The sequence below is a fragment of the Stegodyphus dumicola genome, chromosome 4 (genome assembly GCF_044657685.1).
Source record: "Stegodyphus dumicola isolate Sdum_Otavi_A_Nest chromosome 4, ASM4465768v1".
Taxonomy (NCBI): Eukaryota; Metazoa; Arthropoda; class Arachnida; order Araneae; family Eresidae; genus Stegodyphus; species Stegodyphus dumicola.
The window spans coordinates 204,025,916-204,053,388 of NC_140771.1; the positions used below are offsets into that span (position 1 = coordinate 204,025,916).

A 27,473-nucleotide genomic window follows, 5' to 3' on the forward strand; every position below is an offset into this window, starting at 1 on the left:
ACACAACACACAATGAAGCTTAATACAAAATAATATAGTACTACAGTTTTCCAAATTCCTCCCCCTTTTCCGATTAAAGAACTGTAATTCGTCCATTAATGTCACATGACATATCTCATGATCTCTCATTTACCTCACACAAAGTAATGCGTAATCGGATCTGAGTACTTCTCACATTATTACCAAAGTCCTAGGTAGTAACCTTTATCGCCTCCAAAATGTCCCCAAACTACCAGTTACCATATTCCAAAGATCAGCCAATTATTTAAATAATCATACATAATAACATCATTAAAAAAAGCAAAATTAAATTAATTTTAATATTTAACAGCCATAAATAATGTTTAAAACATTAGATTAAATTTATAGATATTAAAACCAATTACAGTCAAAAGTCGTTAAGACCTTTACGCGTAAGACCTTTACGGCTGCGAATATGCGTGTGCGCAAAATACGATTACGAATGCGCATTTAATGTATAATGGACAGTATAAGCTAAGCTAAAATTATCTAATTCAGTTAATGTCGCAGACTGCGTTGTTCCTTAATCTTCGGATTGGATTCGGTTTATTATTTTTTGCAGAATGTTAGAGCAATTTTATAAAAGTAAGCTTGAACTTTCGATTATGTCAAATAGAATTTCCAATATATATTTACTAATATGTAAAGGATCTACAAAGCGAAAGTATGTTTCGAAGTCCATTAAACAAAAAGTAAAATTGCTGCAAAAAATGGATAAAGGCATATCCTTTGTTTCTTAACCATTCCGAAATCTGTTTATCAATTTCACGCTGCTCTGCGGAGGGGGGGGGGCATCGCGGCGCGCAATGAACTGGAAGTTGATCTCTCAGCACTATCCTTATCTTCAGATCAGATGTTTTTATTTTATTTGGCTTATAATTCCTTACTAAATGTAGTATTTCATTTCGATGTACTCCGTCTTTGATATAATTTAAATCAAATTCCTCGTCATTGTAAATATCATGAGTACACATCAAATAGTTTTCTGGTTGCAATTTTCTAATTTCGACTATACGTAATGTATGCTTTACGCATGCGCGCGTTGAAAGAAATGTTTAATAAAGTAAACAAATAACTATTAAGCTCTTTTTTTTTTTTTTTTTTTTGTAAATTTTGATATCCTTTAGATCATAATTGTTCTTTATTTCATAAATTACGGTTTCATATTTTTTATTTTGTAATTTCTGCATGCCATCTTACCAGATTCAAACTGATGATCTATAATCCGGAATCGCCAAAGTACCGACGAGTCCGGATTAACGACTTTTGACTGTACTAGCAGATTTTTGTTAATGAATATAAATAATCAGTTTCGGTGAGATTTTGCAAAAAATCTGTGAAATTTTCTAGTGGTGTTTAATTCAATATTTAATAATAGCATTCAATAGCCATATTTTGTTGCAAAAATGTTTTATTTTTTGTAACAGGAATTTTAATTTAAATAAAATATTATAAACATATATATATCTTCTTAATGAAATACTCTGGGTTTCATAACCACAGTAATAAAGAAAAAATACACATTTATTGTACAACAGGATGTCATTAAATAAAATTCATTGTCGTTTTATGGCAGTGTTGGTGTATGACTTCATTAAGAATAAAAGAAGAAATATAAAGACATTTATGTAGAATCATTTTTTTAGAATAAGTGAAATATAATTATTGGCATACTTTATGAGAATACTTCTGACATAACAATATTCAAAAGTTAAGGCATGAATGAACACAAGTGAAATGATGCTATTTTCCATGTGAATGTATTAAAATCAACTTTTCCATTCATTATTCAAATCAACTGTTTTATATCATGCAGAAGAATTTAGTAGAATATGAAAATGTATTATGGTACCATTTCAATTGGTTCATATTACACATACATAGGATTTTGATGGTGAGTACTCAATATTGAAAATTTTGTAATAATCTAAAGATATTATTTACCAATTCCTTCACTCCAAATATGAGAGAGAAAAATTAGCCAAATATTTATTATGCCCTCACTGCTTTTAAGAAAGAGAGAGATAAAGAAAGAACTATACCCACAAGATGAAGCAATTTGCCTGAATAAATTCAAGCATATAGTTGTCATTGTTAGGTATGCAAAGGAATCGAGTTTTAACTCATCTGTGCAAATGGCATCAATAGAGCAAAGCTTATCGACATCCCTGCCTTACTTTAAAAGGTTACCCGAGAGTATTTAAGTGCTTAATTTTTATTTTGATTAGTGTTATTATGCTAAAATCAATAGTTTAAAGAATACTCTATCTTTGAGAGGAATGTGACAGCAATATAAACAGTTAGTTGCATGCGTTCCAGAAGAGTCATATCGTAGAATTGCATAAAGGCAAATAGCAATTTTATTGCATTTCGCTTCGGTCGCGCGAGTGTTAATGTCATATACTGTTGGTGGTATAAGATTTTCAATAAGGTATGCATTCACAACATTAAATTTCTCTCATAGGTCAGGAATGCGGATTATCGGTGAACAATGGTTCCTTCCTTGCAATATCCCGTCAGTGTGAACACATTAGCAGACGGTTTTATGCCACTGTAATATAGGCATGTATTTGAAAATAAATGAAACACAAAAATTTTCTTGCCTTTTCTCTAAAGATACTTGTAGCGATCTCGAGAGAGCCACTGACCGCTACAAATTTGAAGATTCAGAATTCGTAAACCTAGCACACAGTAGCTCTTTTGTGCTAGTGGTAGAGAATTAGACTCACATGAAACAGACTCGGGATCGAATTCCAGGATCATTATCATCTTCAAATGCATGTGAAACTCGTGCGCTGCTGCAGTTCTCATTGATGCTAATAGGTGGTGACATGAGCAAGCAACTACATACCCGAAGCCACCGAGGTCTGTCGCAACATTTGATCGCCGTAAGACCTGCAAGTCAAGAAATATTGAAATTAAAACGTCAACGGGAACAGTTGGCCAATGTGCTAATTGCCCTGCTGGATCTGCAAATGCGTCGTTGGTGGTAATGTACGGTCCATTACGAATATGCCCCACCAGTGATCGGGTTGTTAAGAGTGCTGAATGCTAGTAGTTCGTCCTCTGTTCAAACACAGGCCAATGGACTGGGGTGCATGGTTGGCTTATGTGCTTTTCCCCATATGTACTGTAAATGCGAAACACCTGCACTAGAAAGTCCTCTACGAAGGCATACCTTCGCTTAGGCAGATAGCCCTCATGCACATTGCAATATTCCAGTAACCAACCAAACAAAATTTGAGCCCCTAGATGGTCGTGTGGGATATGCGTTCATGCGATGTTCGAACACCGTTGGCCTTTATCACAGGTACTTTGATAGCCTAGTGGTAGATTTAGGAGATAAGTGGCTCTGTTGTTTATGAACCCTTACGCCAGTATTCTGTTAAAAAATTGCTCAAGCTAATACTGCTGGCGAGTAAAGAGCTTGCTTTATAGCTATGGACACTTTGCCATGATCAACTGCATGGTCCGGCCGCTCTGTCAAGACTCCACCACTGCCATAAAATCTGCTAGAACAAGTCAACGTTCAATCTGCATGGAATAAACTAATGCAGAATGGGAACCTGTAAGATTTCATGCCACGACATGTAGAATGCATTACAAATATTAGATGTTGACTCCCAGGGACCAAGGTAAGGTGACCAGGTAAAAATCGCTAAATACTGGTAGTTCGGTCCAGGGTTTGAGTCCTGACAAACGGGCTGGCTGCTTGAGCGTTTTCGTGGCTTTTCACATGCGTAACATGGATATGAGCCAGTTTCACCACAAAAGACCTCCACGCGGCATCCCTCCCTTTCCGTGTAGTGCTTATGGGCGAAGCACGTAATAAGTAAAAAGAAATAGTAGGTGTTCGATATCCTGCTGAGACCTATAAATTGTGCATTAAATATTTATAATTTTCACATTTTTTATTAATTTATTGTTGATAGTGAGTAATAACTTAACATTTCAATGCGACACTTCCTTCGGGATGAAACTCTTTTCTTAGTCCAAAGGGGCTTTGTTCCTGAAGGACTATTGTTTTTGTATTGTCTTGGTTTACTATAAATGTCCGTTTCACTTCTCAAACTGTTGCCACTAAATGTTAGAGTCCTGCATTATATTTGAAGAAATTAAACAATGAAAAATCTGCATAAATGTATGTATATTTCTCGCATTGTGATGAAACAACGGTACATAGAGTCATCGAATTTTGAATGATGTAATCCTACTGCGAATGTGAGCATCTGAAAGCCCACATTTGGAATTTGTTTTATTATCAATTTTATATTTTGTAAAACTTTGACGAATTTTTTATTAATAAACTCAAGGATTTCAAAGCGAATAATGGCAACGTTGTACAGAAAAAACATTTTTATCTCCAGCGCGTGAGACTCAGTATCGGAAGTTCTAATGATGTGCTCAATTTAAAACTATTTTGCGATACTGCTCTTGAACTGAATTTTATAGTTTAAGTACGAAGAATGTGATATTTAATAAATAAAGGTAACAGACAAAATGTTAAAAAAAAAAGCCACTTTGTACGTAATTTAAAGTCTGAAACCTTTCAGATTTTCTTTTTTTTTTTTTTCCCGGGGCTTGGGGAAAAATAAAATATTAAATAAAATATTATGCTTGAATGTTTCAGAATTATCAGTTCTAAAGTATGTATATTATTCGTACTATCTGAAGTTCTGTTTCAGGCGATTTAAGAGATTATTTTCTAGAAATATTTTTGCCTATCGGTATTCCCTTTGTAAGCACGATTATAAATTATTTATTGTTATTAGACAAAATATCTATTGAGAAATGGCAACAGCTAATTTCTGGATATAATCTCTATATATAATAAAAGAAAGAGTCTGTCCGTATGTGTGTCTTTCGTTCGCGTTTGCGCGTAAGCTAATAGACCCACGGCTACGAAATTTGGTACATAGGTGCATCTAGACAAGAGCCAGTGCACCTCGAAGCGATTTTTTCGAAATTCGAATTATAATTTTTTTTTTTTTTTATTTTATGTTTTGTGACGAAATCGCGTCATTTTGAGACATAATGGGCTATAGGAAAGCGAGATTTTACTCTACGCACTCGATTTTCGCATTGTCATGAAACGTAGGCACTTAGCTATTTTACGAACTTAAAATTAATTTCGTGTTTCAATAAATCGATTAAATACGAATTTATTTAACAAAGGGAGCTTAACACCTTTTCAACGGGATTTTTTCTTAAAAAGTTTATTTTTAAAAATGTACAGATTATTTTTTTTTTCGATTTTTGGACACGTTAAACTTTTATCCTTGCGACTGCTTTTACAAAAAGAATTTTGGAAAAAATGATAGTATTTTGTATTTTTAAATATTTTTTTAAATGAAGCTTCCGAGTACACTTCTCACCTCTCACATCTTTAAAAATGTGATTTTGGCAACAATTTTCCTTTCTTATTGTTGTTGATAGATTTTTGATGAAATCGCATCATTTTGAATAGTTTCATTCTTTTAGGAATATGGGTTTGGAAACAAGAATTTTTCATCGTATTTCTTATGTCACTGTTTTTAAGAGATTGGCATATTTCATTATCATTTTTATATACATATACGTTTTTATAGTATATATAAAGTTGTTCTGCAGAGTAAAATAATGCGCGGAATTTTATGTTTTTTGAGTTGCTTTCATGTTATTTTTTGCTTATTTCACTGTTTGTAAGATACTGAAAAGTTTTGCATGATCTTTTTTTCTTCAACGCAAAGTTGGTTAATTTTTTATTAGGATAATTAATATTTGTATTAAGGGATATAGCTTATTTCATTGCAATTTTTTTCTCTTGAAAATATAAGATAAAATATCATGAATTATACTTTGCTTTTCAAAATTTTTTGTTTTTTGTATTCTTTTATGTTATTTATTGCTCATTTCACTGTTTTTAAGATATTGAAAAGTTTTAAGTGATTTTTTTAGGAAACAAAGTTCTTAAGCTCCTTTATACCATTTGAATTCTTAAAATTTTGCAAAGGGAAGTTGGTTAATTTATTTATTAAGATAATTAATATTTGTATTAAGGGATATTGCTTATATCTTTGTAATTTTGTTATACGTAATAACTTTTTTTTGTGAAGTTGTTCTGCAGAGTAAAATTCTACGCAGTTTTTAAATTTAACGTTTGATAGCCATTTTTCCGGTACATTTAAAAGCCAGACGAAGGCTGCTAGTTCTATTTATAATTTTTATAATTTTAAAAATAAATTCAAATGAGGTACGATTGAAATGAATATCGGTACGATGCAGTAAGAATATCTGTTATGTTATGTACGTTTACGAATACGTTACGTGTAGGGCATTAAGTAACGAGTACGATTTATCTCTAAATATTTTTTTTTTTTTTTTTTTTTTTTACAATCGTTTTATGAGTCATTAAGTAAGAGTGTAAGAAACACATGGAAGAATGTTAAGTAATATTTTTAATTAATTTTGCGTATGAGTTAAGTAATAGAATTTTGCGTATGAGTAATTTTTTTTTTAATGAATGGATAAGTGGAATTAAAGTAGATACTTTTGAGAAACTAAGCGACCTTATAGCGGATCAGATAAAACGTAAAGTGTCTCCAGAAGTAAAAAATCATTTTATTGACGTCGGGTCCAAATTAATTTACCAACTGATTTAGTTGAAAAACTAGATGGTTATGATACCTTGAAGTCAACTTTCAACAATAAACAATCGCGTAAAGAAGGGCCTTTTGACAAACGAAACTCCTTTAAATATGGACCAGTTGCTACAATCAACGAAAAGAGAAAACTCTACGGTATCACATATAATGAAAAAGGTGAACCAAAATGCTTCAGCTGTAATAATTTTGGACACATTTCAAGGGACTGTCCGCTGCCCAAACTAGTAGTAACATGCCGAAAATGTAATAAAACAGGTCATAAAGCTAAAAATTGTGTTCTAAAGCTGAAAATAATCATTCAAATGATAAAAATTATTGAGCAAGTTGGCGAAAATTCAAAAGAGAGCAATTCATATTTGAAGAAAGCAAAACTGAATAATTCTGAAGAAGTACAGGTTTTAATTGATACGGGGAGTTCTTGTTGTCTCTTAAGGACTCCAGTTGCTCAACTTAAAGTGAAACCCGAACGTGCTATGAATGAATTGTATGGTTTTAGAAATCAAAGGGAGCCTGCAGTGACCTCTATAAGAATGATTAAAGCCGATATTGACGTTGATAATGTAAAAGGCCAAGGCATAAATATGTATCTTGTTCCTGATAATGCACAGCCAGTTGATCTAATCATCGGACAGACATGGCTTGATCTCCTTCACATCGCTTATGTCAGAATAAGAAAAAGATTTCACTTCGAGTATAGGGAAGATGAACTATTTAGTAACCTCCAAATTGATGAAAAAATGTAGGCGAAAAGAATATGAGGAACGAAAACGAAAGTATGAAATGGAATTTGAACTGCAAAAACTACGTATTGAAGCAGAAAGTAGATCTACAAATTCTGACACCAATGAAAACTCTAGTGACTCTAGCACATGAATCCAAAGCTTCATGGTTTAATGCAAAAATTTAAACCTGACGAAAATGATATCAGTTTATATTTAATCATGTTTGAAGCTCTTGAGGCAAATGAATTAGAGAAAAATACAATCTCAAACAGATTCTGTAGATAATGGATTAATTATGATAGAAAATCCTTCCGATGGTATCGGCTGTTTATTAGAAATTTAAAATGGCGAAACTTGTATACCAGTGATTAACGTTGGCGATAGAAGTGTTAAACTCCAAAAAGATCAATGCGTTGGGAGAGCAGAAGAAGTTGAACTATGCTTAAATACTGAAATTTCTGAATTGAGCTCGAACTTAGCAAAACAGAAATATTAAAAACATAAAAGTTCCTATAAACCAAGTTAAAATTGGCACAGATCTTGACGTTGATCACCAGTAAGAGTTATTGCGTCTTCTGAATGACTACAGAGATTGCTTTGCACTAAATATTTCAGAACTAGGGTGCACAGATCTCCTAAAAATGGACATTAAGGAAATCGAAGGTTCGAAGCCAGTATGTATGAAGCCTTATAGAACAAATGCCTCTGAAAGAGCTGCGATCAAAGAAATAGTTCAAGAATGAAAAGAAAATGGAATTGCAGCAGAAACGCGATCCCCATATGCTAGTCCTGTCATACTGGTAAAGAAAAAGACCGGTGAATACAGATTAGTTGTTGATTACAGACGTCTCAATAGTCAAACTATAAAGGATAAATTTCCCTTGCCTAAAATAGATGATTTATTAGAACAATTGCATGAGTGTAGTCTGTTTACAACGCTAGATTTAGCACACGGATATTTACAGATTCCATTAACTGAAAGTGCAAAATTGAAAACTGCTTTCGTAACACCGGATGAAAGTGGACAATTTGAAAGAATGATTTTTGGCTTGACTAACGCTCGTGCGGAATTTCAACGATTGATGTATCATGCATTATCCTCATTATGTAATAAAGAAGTGTTGTGCTACCTTGACGATATACTTGTTCCAGCAAGGACTTGGGAAGAAATGATTCAGAAATTAATTAAAGTATTCGAAGCACTACTTGCAGCTAAGCTAACCCTGAAGTTACCGAAATGTGAATTTGCCAAACAAGAAATAGAATACTTAGGCTTTATCATCAATAAAAACGGAATAAAGCCGGGATCAAGAAAAGTTGAAGTAATATCAAAATTCCCAGAACCTAAAAACTTTCATGAAATTTGACGATTTCTTGGTTTAACAAGTTTTTTTAGAAGGTGTATTCCAAATTATGTCATTAAAGCTGGACCATTGACTCAACTAACTAAGAAAAATCAAACATTCAGATGGGAAGAAAGTCAGCAAAATTCTTTTACAGTGCTGAAAAATGAACTGACGAATCAACTAATTTTAGCTTTGTACAACCCTAAAGCTCAAACAAAAGTCCATACTGATGCATGCTCAGAGGGTACTGCTGGCATGTTACTTCAACTCGGAAATGACGGCAAATGGCATCTTGTCTACTGTGTGAGTCAAAAGACAACGGAAGCTGAAAGGCAGTGGCGTAGCTAGGGTGGGGCAAGGGGGACATCTGTCCCCGGGCGCAGCATCCAGGGGGGCGCCAAATTGATGATACACATTTCAGAGTGAAATGTGTTCCATTCTTGGAACACAGAAAGGGGCGCAAAATCTTAAGGTGTCCCCGGGCGCTTAAAACCTTAGCTACGCCTCTGCTGAAAAGAAATATCACTCGAGTAAACTTGAGCTAATGGCAATAGTCTGGACTCTAGATAGACTTCGACAGTTCTTACTCGGAATTGAATTTACGGTGGTTCCCGACTGCCAAGCATTGGTTTACATGAATGCAAAGAAATCTAGCAATCTCCAAATTGCTTGTTGGAGTATCCTTATTCAAGAATGTAACTTTGAAATACGCCATAAACCAGGAATTAAAATATCTCATATCGATGCAATCAGTAGAGCTCCTGTTATTAATTCATCAGACACCATGCATTCTTTGATAGAAGATAATTTAGAAGTTTGTTTGACCTTAACTTTAGACGAACAAATTCTTATGATACAGCATGCAGATGAAAAGTTAAGAATTTAATTAACTGCAATTTTGAAGAATGACCAAAGTGAAAGAACCAAATAAGAAAATCAAAATGTGGAGAATTATATTCTGAAAAGAAATAAGGCTGTTCCGTATTGTGTGATGGAGAAGAGAAGAAGTTATTATACGTCGTACCTAAAAGCATAAGATAAAGCATAGTTGTGAAGTTTCATGACCTTATGGGACATTTTGCTGTTCATAGGACTGTCTCAAAAATCAAAGAACTGTACTGGTTTCCTACTATGCAGAGAAATGTTCGTCGACATATATCAATGTGTTTCAAATGCCTCATCAATAAAGTTCCATGTGGAAAAAGACAGGGTCTTCTGCATCCTATTCCCCCAGGCCACAGACCTTTTGCAACAATACACATTGATCATCTTAGACCTTTCGTCACAAGTTCTAAAAGAAACAAGGAATTGCTAGTCGTCATTGATAATATGACCAGATTCGTTCAATTGTGTACTATGAAAAACACATCTTCGAAAAACGTACTGAAATCATTGATGGGTTTCATAGAAGAATTTGGATTACCAGATCATATAATATCAGATCTAGGTTCTTGTTTTACTTCAGAGGAATTTCACAACTTCTGCAAGTAAACGGGAATTCATATATTAAATTCAACCTCCCATCCATAAGGAAATGGTATGGTCGAGAGATCGAACTGAACAATTTTATCAACGATAATAACATCAATGAAAAGTAAAGATAAAAAATATTGGGACAAAAGAATTAAGGAAATTGAGAAATCTTGAATAACATAATCAATAAAACTATTGGGAAAACACCATTTGAAATACTTCATGGATATATACCATGATTTCAAGATGGAGTTTTGAGATTACTTGCTGATGAAGAAGCAGAAGTTTGGAAGGAACCGGAAAAAATACAAAAAGAAGCTAGAGAAAAGATTGTTAGAGAACGAGAAAAAATGAAAACTTATTATGGCAAGAAGAAATCGGGATCTCTATCATTTGAAAAAGGAGAAATAGTAGTAGTTAAAAGAAATTCAAAATCTACACCAGGAGAACCAACTAAAACTCAACCTAAGTATCGTGGTCCAATGGTTGTGACAGAAGTACTTCCGGGCGACATTTATAGAATATCACAACTAGAAGAAGCCTGCGATGGTCGCTTTTATGCATCAATTGCTCATGTAAGTCAACTAAAATCTTGGAAAAATGCAGAAGCAAATGATGATGATGACAATGACGGCGATGATGATAATGACGATGACGAACTTAAAAGGCCCAAGCGAACAATGCGTAAACCATTGCTCTGTAGAGACTTTGTGTAGGATTTTTTTTAATTATATTTCATTTTATATTTTTCCTACCTATTATTATAATTTGTTGTTGTTTATTTGTCGTTTTAATGTATGATAAGATTTGGTTTAATTGAGGACAATTGAAAAGTCAGGATGGTCGAATGTAAGCACGATTGTAAATTATTTATTGTTATTAGACAAAATATCTATTGAGAAATGGCAACAGAAAATTTCTGGATGTAATTTTGTTTATAATTTATAAAATATATTCAGATGATGTACGATTGAAATGTATATCGATACGATGCAGTAAGAACATCTGTTATGTACGTTTACAAATACGTTACGTGTAGGTTATTAAGTAACGAGTACGATTTATCTCTAAATAAATGTTTGTTTGTCTTTTACAATCGTTTTTTGAGTCATTAATTTAACTACAAAAGGAAGCTAACACCTTTCACCTGAAAAATTACAGAAAGTCGGGTAAATGAAAAATGATCAGAATAATGTAAACCTTTTTCTAGCCAGGGTAAATCGCAATTTTGTTTTAGCCCAGAAGGGCTTTTAATTTTGTTTTGGCATTTTGCGTTGATTCACTATAATGTCGGTTCATTTTTCAAATTGTCGCAACTAAATATTAGAGCCCTGTATTATATTTCAAGAAATTAAATGATTAAGAATCTGCATAAATGTATGTATGTTTCTCGCACTGTGATAAAACAACAGTACGTAGAGCTACCAAATTTCGAATAACGTACGTTTCCACCCGAATATAGGCATCTAGAAGATGAAATTTGGAATTTGTTTTATTGTTTATTTCATATTTTGTAAAACTTTAACGAAATTTGGTTAACAAACTCATCGATTTTAAAGCGAGCAATGGCAACATTGTACGAAAAAAAAAATCATTTTTATCTCCAGCGCGCGACACTGTGTATCGGAAATTCTAAAGATATACTCATTTTAAAATTATTTTGCGACATAGCTGTTGAACAGAGTTTTATGGTTTAAGTGCGAAGAACGTGATATTTAATAAAATAAGGTAGCATACAAAACATTGAAAAAATTGCCCCTTTGGGCGTAATGTGAAATCTGAAACTTTTCAGTGTTTTTTTTCCCCCGTCAAGAAAGTTTAAAGTAAGTGTAAATCAATCCTCTCAAATAATGAAATATTAATGTTTTAAATCGTACCCTATGAAGTTTGTTCCTAACAACATTGTGCACCTGTCTCTTGAATTTTGAACAGTGCCAAAGTATGGAATTCGTATATTTCTGATAACAATTTCATTTATGATATTTATAGTTTCATATTTTTGCACAACTATATATTTTAACGAAGTATACAAGTTTTATTCTTTTCTGAGATCTGAGTTTGAGCGCACAATAATATGCAACAGATTTTCTTAATTACTTTTGTTTCGTACTGATGTTTCTGAAATTCATTACTATAGAAAACAGAAATACTAATGCTGAGGCTAATATGATGATCTCAAAACTTACCTTTCATTAAACTATAACAATTTTAGAAATACTTTTAGCTTTCTTAAGTTTAACTTTCTTAAGAATAACGAATATCATGTGTAAGTTATCTTTTAAATATAAATATGTCCAGTCGCTGCAATTTTTTACGGTCCTCAAAACGGAATAGTACCCAAATTAGTTTTAAGATTGTAAGGATTATGTTAATTTTATTAACAGCTAAATTTTGAGTTCAACTTCCTTTCCTATCGATTCTTAATTTCAACTTACCACTTCCGGCCAGAACGTAGTTTTAGAATCAAGTCTGAATGCTAGTGAGGAAGAGCGGTATTTAACCGCGAAGTTACTACAGTCTTAGAGATGCAAGATATTCTAGCTGCACGTATCCGCCTTTTTATGCTACTCTCTCGTAAGCTATTATTACGCTCGGCCGTACTTTAGGCCCTTGATAGCTTCGCAGTCAATTAACATTAAGGGACCAACTCTATTAGAATTGTGATAGCTTCGGCTATATCTCTTAAGATTAGTTTAGTTTAATTCTTAGTCTCTTAAGTACAAGCCCAAGTGTCGGCTTTATTGTACAACTCCAAGTTTTTGTTAAACTTTAGTTGGAATAATAAAGGCTTATTTCACCCTTCTTACTTGTTGTTTTCTATCTCATGAACTCAAGCAATTATTCGCTTACTAGTTCTTAAGATTCTCCACCTTCAACTGTAACTTAAAAATACATAGTGGAGAATCCTACAAGATCATTTGTTTGATATTAAAAAATTATTTGTTATTATAATTTGTTCTTTTCTTAAATTGAAATAAAAGATTGTGACGTACACAAATGTCAAAAATTCATTGATCTGCCTCCTTAAAGCTACATTTATAAATAAAACAATGGAAATAAAATTTCAGAAAGGTAAATCATAAAATAAACGCATTTATCAAAGATAAAAGTTTTGGGCTTCACCTGATAAGTCGATATGCCTGTACAAATACCATTAATAATCGCATCTTTACAATTCAAGTATCTCGCTCTTTTTTATTTTTGTTTTCTTCACCAAGGATTGTGGCTATTTCACCTTGCATAAAAGCCCATGGAACATCTGATCCAAGGAGGGGACACTTCTCTCCACTTGGACAATACACCTCGTTGGATGCCCCTTGCTCTTTTATACTGTTTCTGGAGCATGGAAAACAAAATTTATGTCCTGGTACGGATGGGCATTGGACAAAATGGGTATCCTCTAAACGTTGTTGACACAAACTGCATTTGAGCCATGACGAGTTATCTTTTCCACTCCTTTGTTGGGACAGTGTTGGATTCGAGCTTGATGGACTATCCCGTTCTAGTGGAGGAGAAGCTACGCTGTCGATGACTGAAGATGTTGTGGATATCGTTGCAAAAGCTGAAAAAAGGAAATGTTTCTATTTATTATTGAAACGATCGTTCTGTTAGTTGAAAAATAAGCAAGTTAATTAAAAAATTGCATTAATAGAATGTCGATTAAAGAAAGTTACAGGCTTTATTTCTTTAAATACGAACTATGTGTAACAAATATTTTGAAGGTATGGTAGAAAATTTTATAAAACCTCATTTTTTGAGGGGATGAAAGGCTGTCTAATTTTCAAAATATAAAAATCTAACACTTTTGTATGGCTTCGAAGCATACGTATCAATCAGTAAACATTTCACTATGCTTCATTATGCTAAATAGAAATAGTTTCATAGCTTTATATAAAAATTTCATGGTAACACTAGAGTTCGAATTTATTAGCTTGAATCACTTTCAGCACTTATGATTATTAAAAGATTTCATTCAAATTTATGGATGAAAAAATGTTGCTTATTTTGCCAATTCAATGGGTCTATAATTGAATCAAATAGTACTCAACTATTATCTAGCATTTAGTTGCTCAATGAAACCGCTTATCCTTAATAACTCCGTGAAAGAAAGGTATGGAATTTATTTACATTCAAGTTATTAAAGCATTATAAACAGTTTACTAACTAGACTTTCTTATATGTGATGAAAATATGAAAAATTAAATATTATATTTACAAAACCTTCCCATCTAAGTATTAAATAGATCTCATAAAGTTACCTATGTATTTTGCGAAGCTATGAAACTAAAACATATATTTAGGAAAATATGCAACATCTGAAATGATGCATCTAATTAGATGCATCATTTCAGATGTTGCAAATGCGCCCTGTACCTAGTCTTCTAGCTGCCAAAATGCTGTGAAAGTTTTTAAATTTTTTATTTGCGTTTCTGCTATAGCAAACTTTCACCAGCTAAGATTTATTGTTATGCTTCTTCTTCACTGAAAATTTCGATGCCTTTGATTTTGTAATTTGGGTCAACCGAATCATACTATCACATCGAACTGAGAAACTTGAATTAGATGTAAAAATAATAATTTAGTTTGAGGTGTACTTCAAACCAAACTGAAAGCTTTTTTTTTTTAATTCATGTTTTAACTAGTGAACTACAGCTCACTGTGTTGCGACAAAGCCAGCGAACTATTAAAAGTAACATTACCCTTTTGTGAATGGCATCACTTACGTTTTTGTATTCGTATCGGGAGATATTATGAGATAGTATTTTATGCTTATTTATTTGCTAACATAAAAATAAAGTATAGAACAAGCAAAAGCATTTATGAATACAAAAGCGTAAGTGATGCCATTCACAAAAGGGTAATGTTATTTTTAATAGTTCGCTGGCTTTGCCGCAACATCCTCCCCACCCTGGTCAACCTCCATGCGCAGAACACAAGTACGGACTTTCTTGTCGCGGCAAAGGATTAGCTCTTCAACACGGGCCATTTTCCAGGTGTGGCGAGGTCTAACATATTCTTGTAGTAGGGCAATGTCCTACTACAAGAAGACTACTACTACAAGACTTCTGAAGGAGTACGTTTTAGAAGTATTCTCAATAGTACGACTTCTCGTAATAATTGGGAATTAATTCTTACAATTAACAAAGTTTGAATATAAATTTTTACACTAGTTTATTATGGTAGCTGTTATGTTCTTATAGAAGCTGTTAGTTCTTATAATTTGTTCTGATTTTGTTATTATTGCATTATTACGCGCTCACAAAAATGCGGTTTATTTTTGTAAGCTAGAGAAGCACACAAAAATACAATGGGCTGCAGCTTCAGGTTGCCACAACATTTATCAGATGTATGGAAAGGATGCAACTGACGATAACATGTTTCACCAATGATTTTGAAAATTCCTGAAGACAGTGAGTATAAAGATCAAGTCGCATTCTGGACGTTTATCAGTGGTATCTTAAGGAGGTTCTTGACCAAGCTTTGACAAATCCACATCCAGGAACTAATGGTAAGGTTGTCGAGACAGGAAAGATAGCTGCAGGCATTTTATTTTATCATTAAGTTTATCACTTGTTTTCGCGCCAACTTTCTGCGAAACAATGAGAGGAGAAATGTGTTTCTTTGTTTCTCGTTGAAAAAGGGAATTATTTCTACTAGAAAATTCATGTGAAGTATGAAACTGGTTACTGTACTTTAATGTCAGCCATCGAAGGATTTTGGGCCGAATTGCAGAGCATGCATTGTTAGTCTCAAAAAGAGAACTGCATCCCAGAATAATTTTCTTAAGCGTACGGTGGGACATTCTCAGAGTTATCCTTATCAAACAAACCGATAAAATGGTGATCTTTTGAACTGCTATCTTATGCAACCTATAGTCATCAATCGCAATGGCTTCGTTTGTATCATGGTAATATTAAACGCTATGCTGTTTTAATAATCTGTCAAAAATTACTGGTCTTTGGTCTGTTATTATTGAATATACAAATTACTATTTTTTTCGATCATTATACAGTATCTTCAAAATGGTATTCTAATATACTTTTGTGTGGAAACAGAAGAGTTCTATCGACGTTGAACAAAAATATCAGAGAGAGTATGAAGTGATCATATACGACAATAATGTAAAATCATAGGTATATATTTTTTTTTTTTTTTTTTTGTTTGTTTACTGTCTTTCGTTTTTTGTTAGAAAATGGGCTGAATTTTTGCGTTCGCCCAAAATTAAAGGTTTCTACCGGTAGCCTTTCTCCACGGCGTATAAATGTTTTCTAACCCCGTCTGAAAAAGCAGAGATTTTGTGTATTATCCATTGTTTGTTTTATTGCTTCAGATTACGATGTCTAATTATTCTTAATTTTAGAAGAACTTCGTGTAAATTTATCAGCTGAGCAAAGATTTGTATATAAGGCTCTTCTTTCTTGTACAAATTAAGTACTAAAACGTAAATGAAGAACGACTGAACAATTTAAAATTCACAGTAATACGTGGTATGACATAGAAAGGTCAGATTTATAGAGATACAATTAAATTTTAACAAAAGTAAGCATGGAATGGCAACTTGCGTTTGACTCTTCATCGCTGGAGAGAACTTCATGAGCAGAGGTGTTTTACTTCTGCAGAGACTGCAAGATCTGGCTGGGAGAAAAGATCAAACAGCTGGCAAGGGAAAGCCAATTACAAACCAATAAAAGCCGTCTTTTTCATCAGGTTTGATTGTTATGTGTCTTTTTTTTTAGTGATATATACAGTATAAATTTGTTGTTTTTCCAATTTACTCATATGTAATTTTTGAAATATTTAATGTATTTTGTTAGTTTTAAATGTCGTATTTATTATTTTCCAAGTAATCCGATTTTCCCGATCATCCGATCAGCTCCTGGTGCGTTTAGATAAAATAATCGGGACTCTACTATACAATGGGCAGTTAATTTAAATTTTCATTCATTCGTGACGTAAATTATTAACCCCGAGTTTCGAGTAACATTAATAACACAAAAATTCTCGGAGGCTGTTTAGTTGTTTCGCTGCAAGCGCTTATTTAAGATAATAGTGTCATCATTATGGTAGAAATATGAACTTACAAGACAACACATATACTACGCGAATGATTGGTACTCGAAATTCAGATCGCAATTTGTTTGAACTATTTTTTACCAATTCCATTAGGAAACAATGGCCGTCGTTTAGTGATGAAAGCTCGAAATTTAATGTTTTACTAGTTATTTCTAATTTTTATTGGCCTATACTGGTAAATTTTAGAATATATATGTTTTCGAGCATTTGAAGTAACATATATTAAAAATCGTAAAATAATTCAGTGCATTGAATTAAACAAATTTTAGATATGTACCTAAGGAATAACATTCCATATTGCTTCAGTCCGAGTCTAAGTTGAACCGTATGCGCTGCAAGACGACTTTCATGGGCGCGTTCCAGGCCACGAAATCCCAGCCATGTTTAACAGGCAGCATTTTGAATGAATGGGTAAGTTAAGGAAAAAGCGGTATCTGATAATCTGAGAACACTAGCATATAGTAACACAGGGAGAAGCATTGTCCTGTTTAAATACAACTCCAGGAATGCTTTGAATGAAGGATACGACTTCGGGTTCCATACATTCTTGATGTAGTGATTGTTAATGAGCATAACTTCCGGTCTTAAATGATGAGATTGCCCATCATGCCAAGTGGCGCAGCAAACCATTGCCCTCGGCAATTAACCATTATGACACTAGATAATGCATTCCAGAAGATAGCGTCTAAGGCACACTCGATCATCATTGTAATCTATTATTAGATTAAAGCGGGGTTTATCAGAAAAGGTGATCAGTTCCCGTCGGCTTCCAATGTTTGTGCTGATGAGCCAGCTGATGCATCGGAGGAATTCTTCGCAATTCTATACTCCTAACAGGACAATTCAAAAGGAGTTGCTCAGCCTGTGCATGAGCTATCGCTCTGAAATTTTAATTCGCTTATCATACCCCGCTTTGAATTTCCTGTAATTTTCAGTTAATTAGTATGACTTCATTATGGGTTTACGGTTTTTCTAAAACATGAGTGTATGTATTAACCTGTAAGTGCTTTAATGTAACCCTGTAAGTGCTTTAATCAACTACTGAATCTGTACGTAGTGTCACTAATAGATTATGCTAGAAGTATATTTTGAACTTGAAGCATCTCCATGTATATATTTTAATACACTTCTCGACTTCTTCCAAAGTAATAACACATTCATTGTATGATTAATAAGTTTTATTCTAAATATTTAATTAGATTCCTAGTACATCAGATGTGCTAGGAAAGGCTTCTGTATGGCTAGTTAAAAGGTCAAAATCGTAAAAAACAACCTTATATTTAGCGTAGGTATAATGAAACACTCAATCGATTTCGAGGGCAGCTAAAGGTCCCTCCTCATCAGGAGAAAGAAATACATAGAAAGAAGAAAATAGGAGAAGGAGTCACAGAAACACGTAGTGCTTATCAGCACTGCACGTGGTTATAACTAGATTTTTAATCAGAGTTGCACTGGCCGCCTACTTTTACTGAGCCAGGCTGTCTGATCAAGCATAAAGAAATATTAGCGAAGTTAAAATAGGGAGCGAGGGGCAAATGCACATTACGCTCAAAATCTGAACTTCAAATAATGGAAAGCAACCACTGAACGGATTTTTATACCCTCTGGTAGTACCAAGCGCGAGGAGGTAACGCCATCTATCGGCAAAAATAATTGAATTAAGATAGTAGAAATTTAAAGGCATTAGGAAGGACTGGATTGGACTTCAAATCATTAACTAAACTTTCTAAATCTTTGTGAATGTGAAAAGCCTCAAGAAAATCCAATTCGCCTATGGAAGAAGCCTTTTGGATGATTTTTACAGACCCAAAATCAAAATTATGGTTAAAAGTCCAGCTATGATACGCTATTGAAGACTTGTTAATTTCGCCTTTTTTGACATAAGATTCATGTTCCTTGATACGAAACTTCAACGCTCTTTTTGTTTGGCCAATATATCTTAAACCACACTGACATGATATACTATAAATTCCCCAAGAATTCAAGACAGAAACGCAATCTTTTAGAATCGAAGGGTGAATTTTATTAATAGGGGAGAAACCGACTTGAAAATTGAATTTCTGGAGAATCCGTGCAATTTTATAGCTAACAGAAGGATAAAATGGAAGCACGACAAGGTCATTAATATTATTTCTAACAGTGGAATGTCTTCTTTGATGGGAATCTGAAAATTTTTTGACGGCTTTATCAATAATCACGGGAGAAAATCCACGGTCAATCGCAACTGCTCTCAAATAATTAAGTTCATTGGTAAGCAAAGATTCAGAAGAACAAACTTTTAGCGCGCGGAAAACATAATAGTAAAAAGAAGCCATTTTTTGCTTAACAGGGTGGCATGACTTGGCATGGGGTGGTAAACAAACTGCAAAGGGTTTACGGTACACAGTGGTGCTAAAATCCACTGTGTACTGATTGTACACTGATTGTATCCTTCTGCGTTTCCACAGTGGTGGAAACGCAGAAGGATACAATCCGCCACCTAATTACTCATAACGTTAATTTTAACAATAAATCTTTGGGTTCTAATCTTAGCAAAAAGGAAAATGAGATCTTACGTGAAATTCATTCTGATACTAATATCATTATCTCTAAAGCTGATAAGGGCGGACAGATCGTTGTTATGGACAAACACACATATATTACTGGAGTCTCTAAATTGATAAATGAAGGCCCATACTGCTCGATCCCTAAAGATCCTTCAACTTCGGACCTCATGAAAGTAAAAAGTGCTATTAAATCTTCCCACATTCTGCCAACTCAGTTGAAGAAATCACTTATTCCGCCTATTACTAATTGCGCTAGACTTTATGCTCTTCCAAAAGTCCACAAAACCGGTATTCCTTTTCGAACAATTGTTTCCAACATAGGTACTGCTTCATATCCTTTGGCCAAATATTTAGTTTCCAGATTTTCTCCTCTACTTGCTAACAATATTCACACTGTAAAAAATTCTGTTGAAGTCATTGATAAACTTAAAAATATTTCCCCACTTCGTTCCATTATGGTTTCATTTGATGTCAAATCATTGTTTACTAATGTTCCGGTCGAAGGGGCACTAAATTGTCTTGAAACTAGGCTTCGGGAATTTCACTTCACACATACTGAAATTAATGAGTTGGTTTCGCTTACTAAAGTTTCTCTAAGTCAAACCCACTTTGTTTTCGAAAATACATATTTTCGTCAAGTTGAAGGATTGGCTATGGGTAATCCTCTCAGTCCGGTACTTGCTGACATTTATATGCACTATTTTGAGATGAAATTATTTGATAAATTATCTTTTCGTCTTTGGATTCGGTATGTTGACGACACTTTCGCACTTTTTGACGGTTATAAAGAGGATTTATCCGAGATTCTATCTATTATGAATTCAATTGATCCAGCCATCCAATTCACTCTTGAAATTGAATCCAACAATTCCCTCCCCTTCCTCGATATTCTTATAATCCGCAATGAAACCGATTTTAGCACCACTGTGTACCGTAAACGCTTTGCAGTTTGTTTACCACCCCATGCTAAGTCATGCCACCCTGTTAAGCAAAAAATGGCTTCTTTTTACTATTATGTTTTCCGCGCGCTAAAAGTTTGTTCTTCTGAATCTTTGCTTACCAATGAACTTAATTATTTGAGAGCAGTTGCGATTGACCGTGGATTTTCTCCCGTGATTATTGATAAAGCCGTCAAAAAATTTTCAGATTCCCATCAAAGAAGACATTCCACTGTTAGAAATAATATTAATGACCTTGTCGTGCTTCCATTTTATCCTTCTGTTAGCTATAAAATTGCACGGATTCTCCAGAAATTCAATTTTCAAGTCGGTTTCTCCCCTATTAATAAAATTCACCCTTCGATTCTAAAAGATTGCGTTTCTGTCTTGAATTCTTGGGGAATTTATAGTATATCATGTCAGTGTGGCTTAAGATATATTGGCCAAACAAAAAGAGCGTTGAAGTTTCGTATCAAGGAACATGAATCTTATGTCAAAAAAGGCGAAATTAACAAGTCTTCAATAGCGTATCATAGCTGGACTTTTAACCATAATTTTGATTTTGGGTCTGCAAAAATCATCCAAAAGGCTTCTTCCATAGGCGAATTGGATTTTCTTGAGGCTTTTCACATTCACAAAGATTTAGAAAGTTTAGTTAATGATTTGAAGTCCAATCCAGTCCTTCCTAATGCCTTTAAATTTCTACTATCTTAATTCAATTATTTTTGCCGATAGATGGCGTTACCTCCTCGCGCTTGGTACTACCAGAGGGTATAAAAATCCGTTCAGTGGTTGCTTTCCATTATTTGAAGTTCAGATTTTGAGCGTAATGTGCATTTGCCCCTCGCTTCCTATTTTAACTTCGCTAATATTTCTTTATGCTTGATCAGACAGCCTGGCTCAGTAAAAGTAGGCGGCCAGTGCAACTCTGATTAAAAATCTAGTTATAACCACGTGCAGTGCTGATAAGCACTACGTGTTTCTGTGACTCCTTCTCCTATTTTCTTCTTTCTATGTATTTCTTTCTCCTGATGAGGAGGGACCTTTAGCTGCCCTCGAAATCGATTGAGTGTTTCATTATACCTACGCTAAATATAAGGTTGTTTTTTACGATTTTGATTGTCACATTAGCGTGTTTCTCTTCTAGTCTAGTTAAAAGGTATTTTCTGTAGGTAATTTAAGAAACAGTTACAAATCAATGATTTAGGGGCCTCGATATCAAATAAATCTGGTTTCCATTAATCATCATATAGAGAAATGAGCGTGACATTGGCTCGAGAAAAGTCATGAAACTTCCCTTACGAATTCTGCGAACTAGTATTATTACTCTAGAACAGGGATGTCAAACTCATAGGTACACTTGGGCCAAACAAACAAGGTTTAACTTTAGGCGGGCCGGAAAAAAAAAAAAAAAAATCAATATTCATAGAAACGTAGATTTATTTCGAATAATACAATAATAAACATATATATATATATTTATATAGAAAAGAACAAGAAAAATTTAATGTTTACGTCCTGATACTTGACATCTCTTCTCTGCTATTATCTTTCCTATTTCGGGAGAAATTTTGTTTGCAGTGATAACTTTCAACGCTGACCCAAGGTGAGCATCATTAATACGGTTTCTAATAGGAGACTTATTACCTTTCATGACTGAAAATAACTGCTCGCACCGATAAGTGCTACCAAACATGGAAATAATTTCATATGCGAATTTTCGAGTATTTTCAAACCTGGCCGGTAAATATTTGTAAAATTCAGGCACGCCCACTTCAATGAATTTTGCTTTCAAATTTGAGTTGCATTGAATCTCGATCACCTCCATTTGCATATGGCTGGGTACTGAGTCAATACGTATTGAGAAAATCGAAGAAAACAAAAAAAAAATTTGTCTTCGAGGGAACTAAAATCATTAAACCTCGTTTCAAATTCAGTTGTTAAATTTGCAATTTTTTAAGCGTATTTTTGATACGAACAAGTATCATCTAAACTTGATTTGTTCATGCTGCACGTCGGGAAGTGCGTCAAATCTTCATTTTTAAGTTGTTTTTCCCGAAGAACTAGTTGGCATTTGAATGCTTTAATTATGTCAAACATGTTCGTAATGATATGATCTTTTCCTTGTAACGATAAATTTAAATCGGTTAAGTGTTTGGTTATATCAAAGAAGATAAATCTTGTATCCATACTGAATCGTAAAACAAACTTACGTCTTGATTTTTCGTTTTTAAAAACTGACATATTTCTTCTTTCAAATCCCAGAATTGTTTGAGAATCCGATGAAAAATGAACAAAAATTTATTATTATCACAACAAAAATGCTTAAATTTTCTCAAATTATCACGCAGTATTACAATATCTCACAGTAGTTATCTTTTAACTACTCAAATGTCCAATAGAACGTAATTCAAAACAGCTAAAGAACGCTAATCCGCGAATTCGCTACAATCAACAAGAGCAGTTTTCTAAACAACAACAAACTAAGCAACTACTCCAAACTGAGATGTTTTCCTCCTTTTATAATATTTTAAAATCACGCGCTAGAATTTTCCAGTACTTTCTCGAAATCAAAAAGAGATATTTATTTATTTAATGCACGCGCTCTTGTATTTTCAATTTTCCGGCTTAGCTTTCTTTTAATATTCGTCACGCGCTGCACTGCGCGAGAAATAAAACCATTTAATTTATAATTGAACTAACATTAGCTTTTTAAATACCAAATTCGTAACAGTATTATTATTTTATTTTACGTTGTGAGAGAGTTTCGCCTTTATTACAGCGTACTTTTGTGGTGTAATTGGAAACATATCCGGGCAGCAATTAGAAGGTCCTGAATTCGAATAATGGGGAAGGGCATGGTGGAAATTTTAATATTTCCTGTTTCGAAAAAATTATATTATAGACTTGACGAGTGTGGACTGAAATGAAATCTAGTGACCAATAATTCGTTACCACCTGGATTTCGCCACTTTAAGTGAAAAAGAATGCAAGGAATTTTCTCTTGTCTTACCTCGTGGCTTCGTAGTTTTATTTCAAGCACGCCTGGCTAGCAATCGAAAGATCTGTACTTCAAACTTCTGCAAAGGCATTGTTAATTTTTCATTCTTCGAAAACCCGAATAGAATCTATAACTGTAAATTTTGCTTCCGAATGGGTTAAATGTTTTCAGCTACTCTTTGTTATTTTTCATTTACTGCTTAAAATTTTCTCAGACTTTTACGTTGTGGTTCTTACATTTTGCTTCCAAAATCTTTTCAAAATTTGTTTTAGGTTGCGTTCAAATAGACTCAAAGTTATTATTACTCATTCCTCAAACATTACAAGGTTTTATTTTTGTTTCATTTTATTTTTTAGGTAAATATACTTATTTATTTTTATAAATCCAATCTTTCATTGATCTATATGAAAAATTTTGATCTTTTTAATATATCATGTAATAATATGTTTGACTGCAATTTTTAGCTGAACGGTGATGCAATTTTTTATTTTGTTCAGAAATCTTCTCTTTAAAAAACTTTTATTCAGGAATTATCGCTTTTCTATATTTATAGTAATTTCTCAAATAAAGTGATATTAAATATTTTTCTAGAAACCCATAAAATTTTTATTTGGTTTAATTTTTCAAGTAAATGGCCGTTCTTTTAAGAGATGTTTGTATTCATATTTTAATAACTGTGAAATTCAACCATTGATTAAATACCGAGTTCTATTACTGAAAGTTAGTTTCATTTAAATGCTAAAACTGAAGTTGAATGAAAATAATAGAATAAAACGTTTTGCAAAAGTGTATTTTAATCGTCAGATTTTTAACCTCATAAATATTCATACATTCATTAAATAAAATTAAAATCAAGCGTAGTATCTATAGTCTTAAAGTGGGGCTAAGAAAAAAAAAAAAAATGCCTCCAACATTTACAATTAGCAAATGTAAATGAAGCTCCATTTCGTCTCCCTATATGGAGATGGTTTACAGAATTTCATCGAGGTCGAAATTCTCGTCTGGATAAAGAATATACAGGAAGTTCTTTGTCAGCTGTAATCCCAAAAAATGTGTCGGCCAAACGAAAAATATTTATCAGTGATAACCGCTGTATCTACCAAATTATATAGATTGCAGGTTGAAGTATTGCAGATACGCGTTAGTCACAGTGGGTCACTGGATGAAGAACTTAGCATTAGATCTGTAGCTATACATAAAATAATTCTCGAAGAAATCTATATGAAAAAAATTAGTTTGCCTTTGGTTTCCCGTAACTTAACAGAACACCAAAAACCGAAACGTGTCAGAAACAGTAAAAAAACCCTAAAACTACTTAATGATGGTGGTCACCACATGATTTATAAAATCATAACTAGTGATAAAACGTAAATACGGTTTTCTAACACGCCAAGAAAGTAAAAATATGGCTATTTAAAGATAATTCCTAACCAACTATGGTGAAAAGAGAACGGGCAATGAAAAACGTAATTTATGCCGTTTTCATCAGAAGCGAAAGATCGGCCAAAGCCATCAAGTTAGAGGGACAGAAGAGAGTTACAGCTAACTCGTATACTACTAAATTTCTCCTAGAAATTCTTCAAGACGTCTAACAGTCACGTACAATGTCACACATACAGTCACATACAAGGGACTATATTTAACCGTGATAATACGTCTTCTCATTCAGCAAGACTGACAGTCGAATTTATTGAACAAAAACACATCAAAGTGACAAAACATCCACCTTATTCTTCGGATCTTGCTATGCATAACCTTAGGTTGTTTTTTTAATTTAAAACAAATTTACATTGCTATCATTTTCATTCCGAAGATGAGACTGATGAAGTTATAAAAGCGTATTTTATCTCGATTCCAAGAAATGGATAATTTGAAACGTTTACTCTGAAATATTCGTCTGCAAAAGTGCATCGGTGTTGAAGGAAACTACTCTGAACTCAACTAAGATTTGATGAGTTTAACCTGTGCCATTTACCTGTATTTCAAAAGTTTGACTGACCCTCGTATTTTCCTCTTATAGTCATATTGTGAATGAAATATTTATTTAATAAAAAATGAAGATCTAGCAATTTCCACTATTTTAAATTCTTATTCCATAGAGTTAGATATGCGTCTCATAAAGAACTGAATTGAAGTAAATGAATAAATAAAATGTTCTCATTATCATGACTCTGTTTTCACCTTAGCAAAAATTATACAACTTTATTACTTAGACCTGCAATACCAGTAATGGAACTCAGCTTTAATACCAGGTAAAATTCAAGTATTGTTTAGCATCATTTTAATCTGAAAAGATTTAAGAATTTTTAGAAAGTATGAGTACCTATTATTTATAGGTATTTTTTATATTTCCAAGTTTTTTACTTTAACGAAATTGCCTTAACACTTTTTGGCAGTTTGACAGTGAAAATTATATGTTTTTTCCTTAGAAAAAATCAAAATATTCTAGAAATTATATATATGAATTCATTTTTAATACTTCAGTATCGCTTTTCATTTTTGAAAGAACTTAGTTTGTTCAATTGAAAATTGTTTGTTATATTATGCTTAATTTTATGCTATAAAAATTCTTTTAAACACTTCCAAATTCTCTCGTTTATTTGTCCGTTGCAACAGACTCCTTTTTGTTTTAAATATATGCTATCCTTTATAAAAGATAAAATACCGGAATGTGTTTCATCATTTTTAGATTTAGAGACCCAGATGTATTTTGTGACCACATGTGCTTTTCCCAATTGCATGATACCTGAATATATATACGTCCTTTCTAGATTTAAATACTTAAATATATATTTTCCTAGCTAGATGGGATTTTCAGTTAGGAATGTACAAACATTAATATGTTTCTTTCCAAATCTTATTTGAGATTTGAATGTGTGAAGGTATCTTACCTGATTTCGTGGATGTTGAGCCGGAATCAAAAGAAAATACTCTTCCTAATGAATCTTTTCTGTATCGGCCATCACATGTAGCTGGTAAACTTTCACCTCTTACCAGAGTAGGTCGGCCATTCTCAAGCGGAGCTGCTGATCGCTTCCCATCCCGCTGCTTTAGCTGTCGGGTCGCGCCGCCGCTCTCTCCCTTCGACGCGACCCTGGCTGAATCCTGACTCCCGTGAAAGCCGTGGAGTCGCTTCAACCGGCGGGCCCCTTCTATGACCCCTTCTATCCGGTCGGCACCCTCGTAATTGAGACACCCTCTACACACTGGTTCGGCATAATCGAGCAACATAGCCCATGGGGTCCTGGGCAGGTCGCAAAGATAGCAACGCTGTCTCTGATTGCGGGTTGTCTCCGCCATCTTAGTGGCTCAGCTAGCTCCCGCTCTTCCGAAATGACGTGACTGCGTGACGTCACTCAGCATGCTGAATTCTAATGTCAACTTCTTTGCTCCATTAAGGGACACGCGGTTTTTGTAGCATTTCTGAAGGAATAATTCCAACAGAACTAATAAGCATCGATAGTGATAATGCACAGAATAAATTTGCATTTCTTTCGAAGGAAAATAATACATTATAAGCTTATTTTATTCGTTTTTTATCTATACAAGATTAAAGCCTAGTTTATGAACTCAATCTATAAATCTCGATACTTTTCTTTTACAAAAAACAGCATTTTTTATTTTCATCAACTTTTGTCCTTTTTTACAGTATTGCGTAAAATAATAACAGTAGATGTTTTACTTAACCAATATATATATATATGTCTC

General features: G+C 33.5%; 1 protein-coding gene across 1 annotated transcript; it reads right to left on the reverse strand.

The window, feature by feature from the left end:
* Positions 1-1,414: 1,414 nt before the first annotated feature.
* Positions 1,415-27,065, reverse strand: LOC118203346 (interferon regulatory factor 2-binding protein 2-A-like). The gene is made up of 2 exons (XM_035375631.2): positions 26,657-27,065; positions 1,415-13,768 (listed from the first exon to the last, which is right to left on the reverse strand). The coding sequence occupies exons 1-2, from the start codon at positions 27,063-27,065 to the stop codon at positions 13,383-13,385; spliced, it is 795 nt and encodes a 264-aa protein (XP_035231522.1). The 3' UTR covers positions 1,415-13,382.
* Between the last annotated feature and the right edge of the window lie 408 nt (positions 27,066-27,473).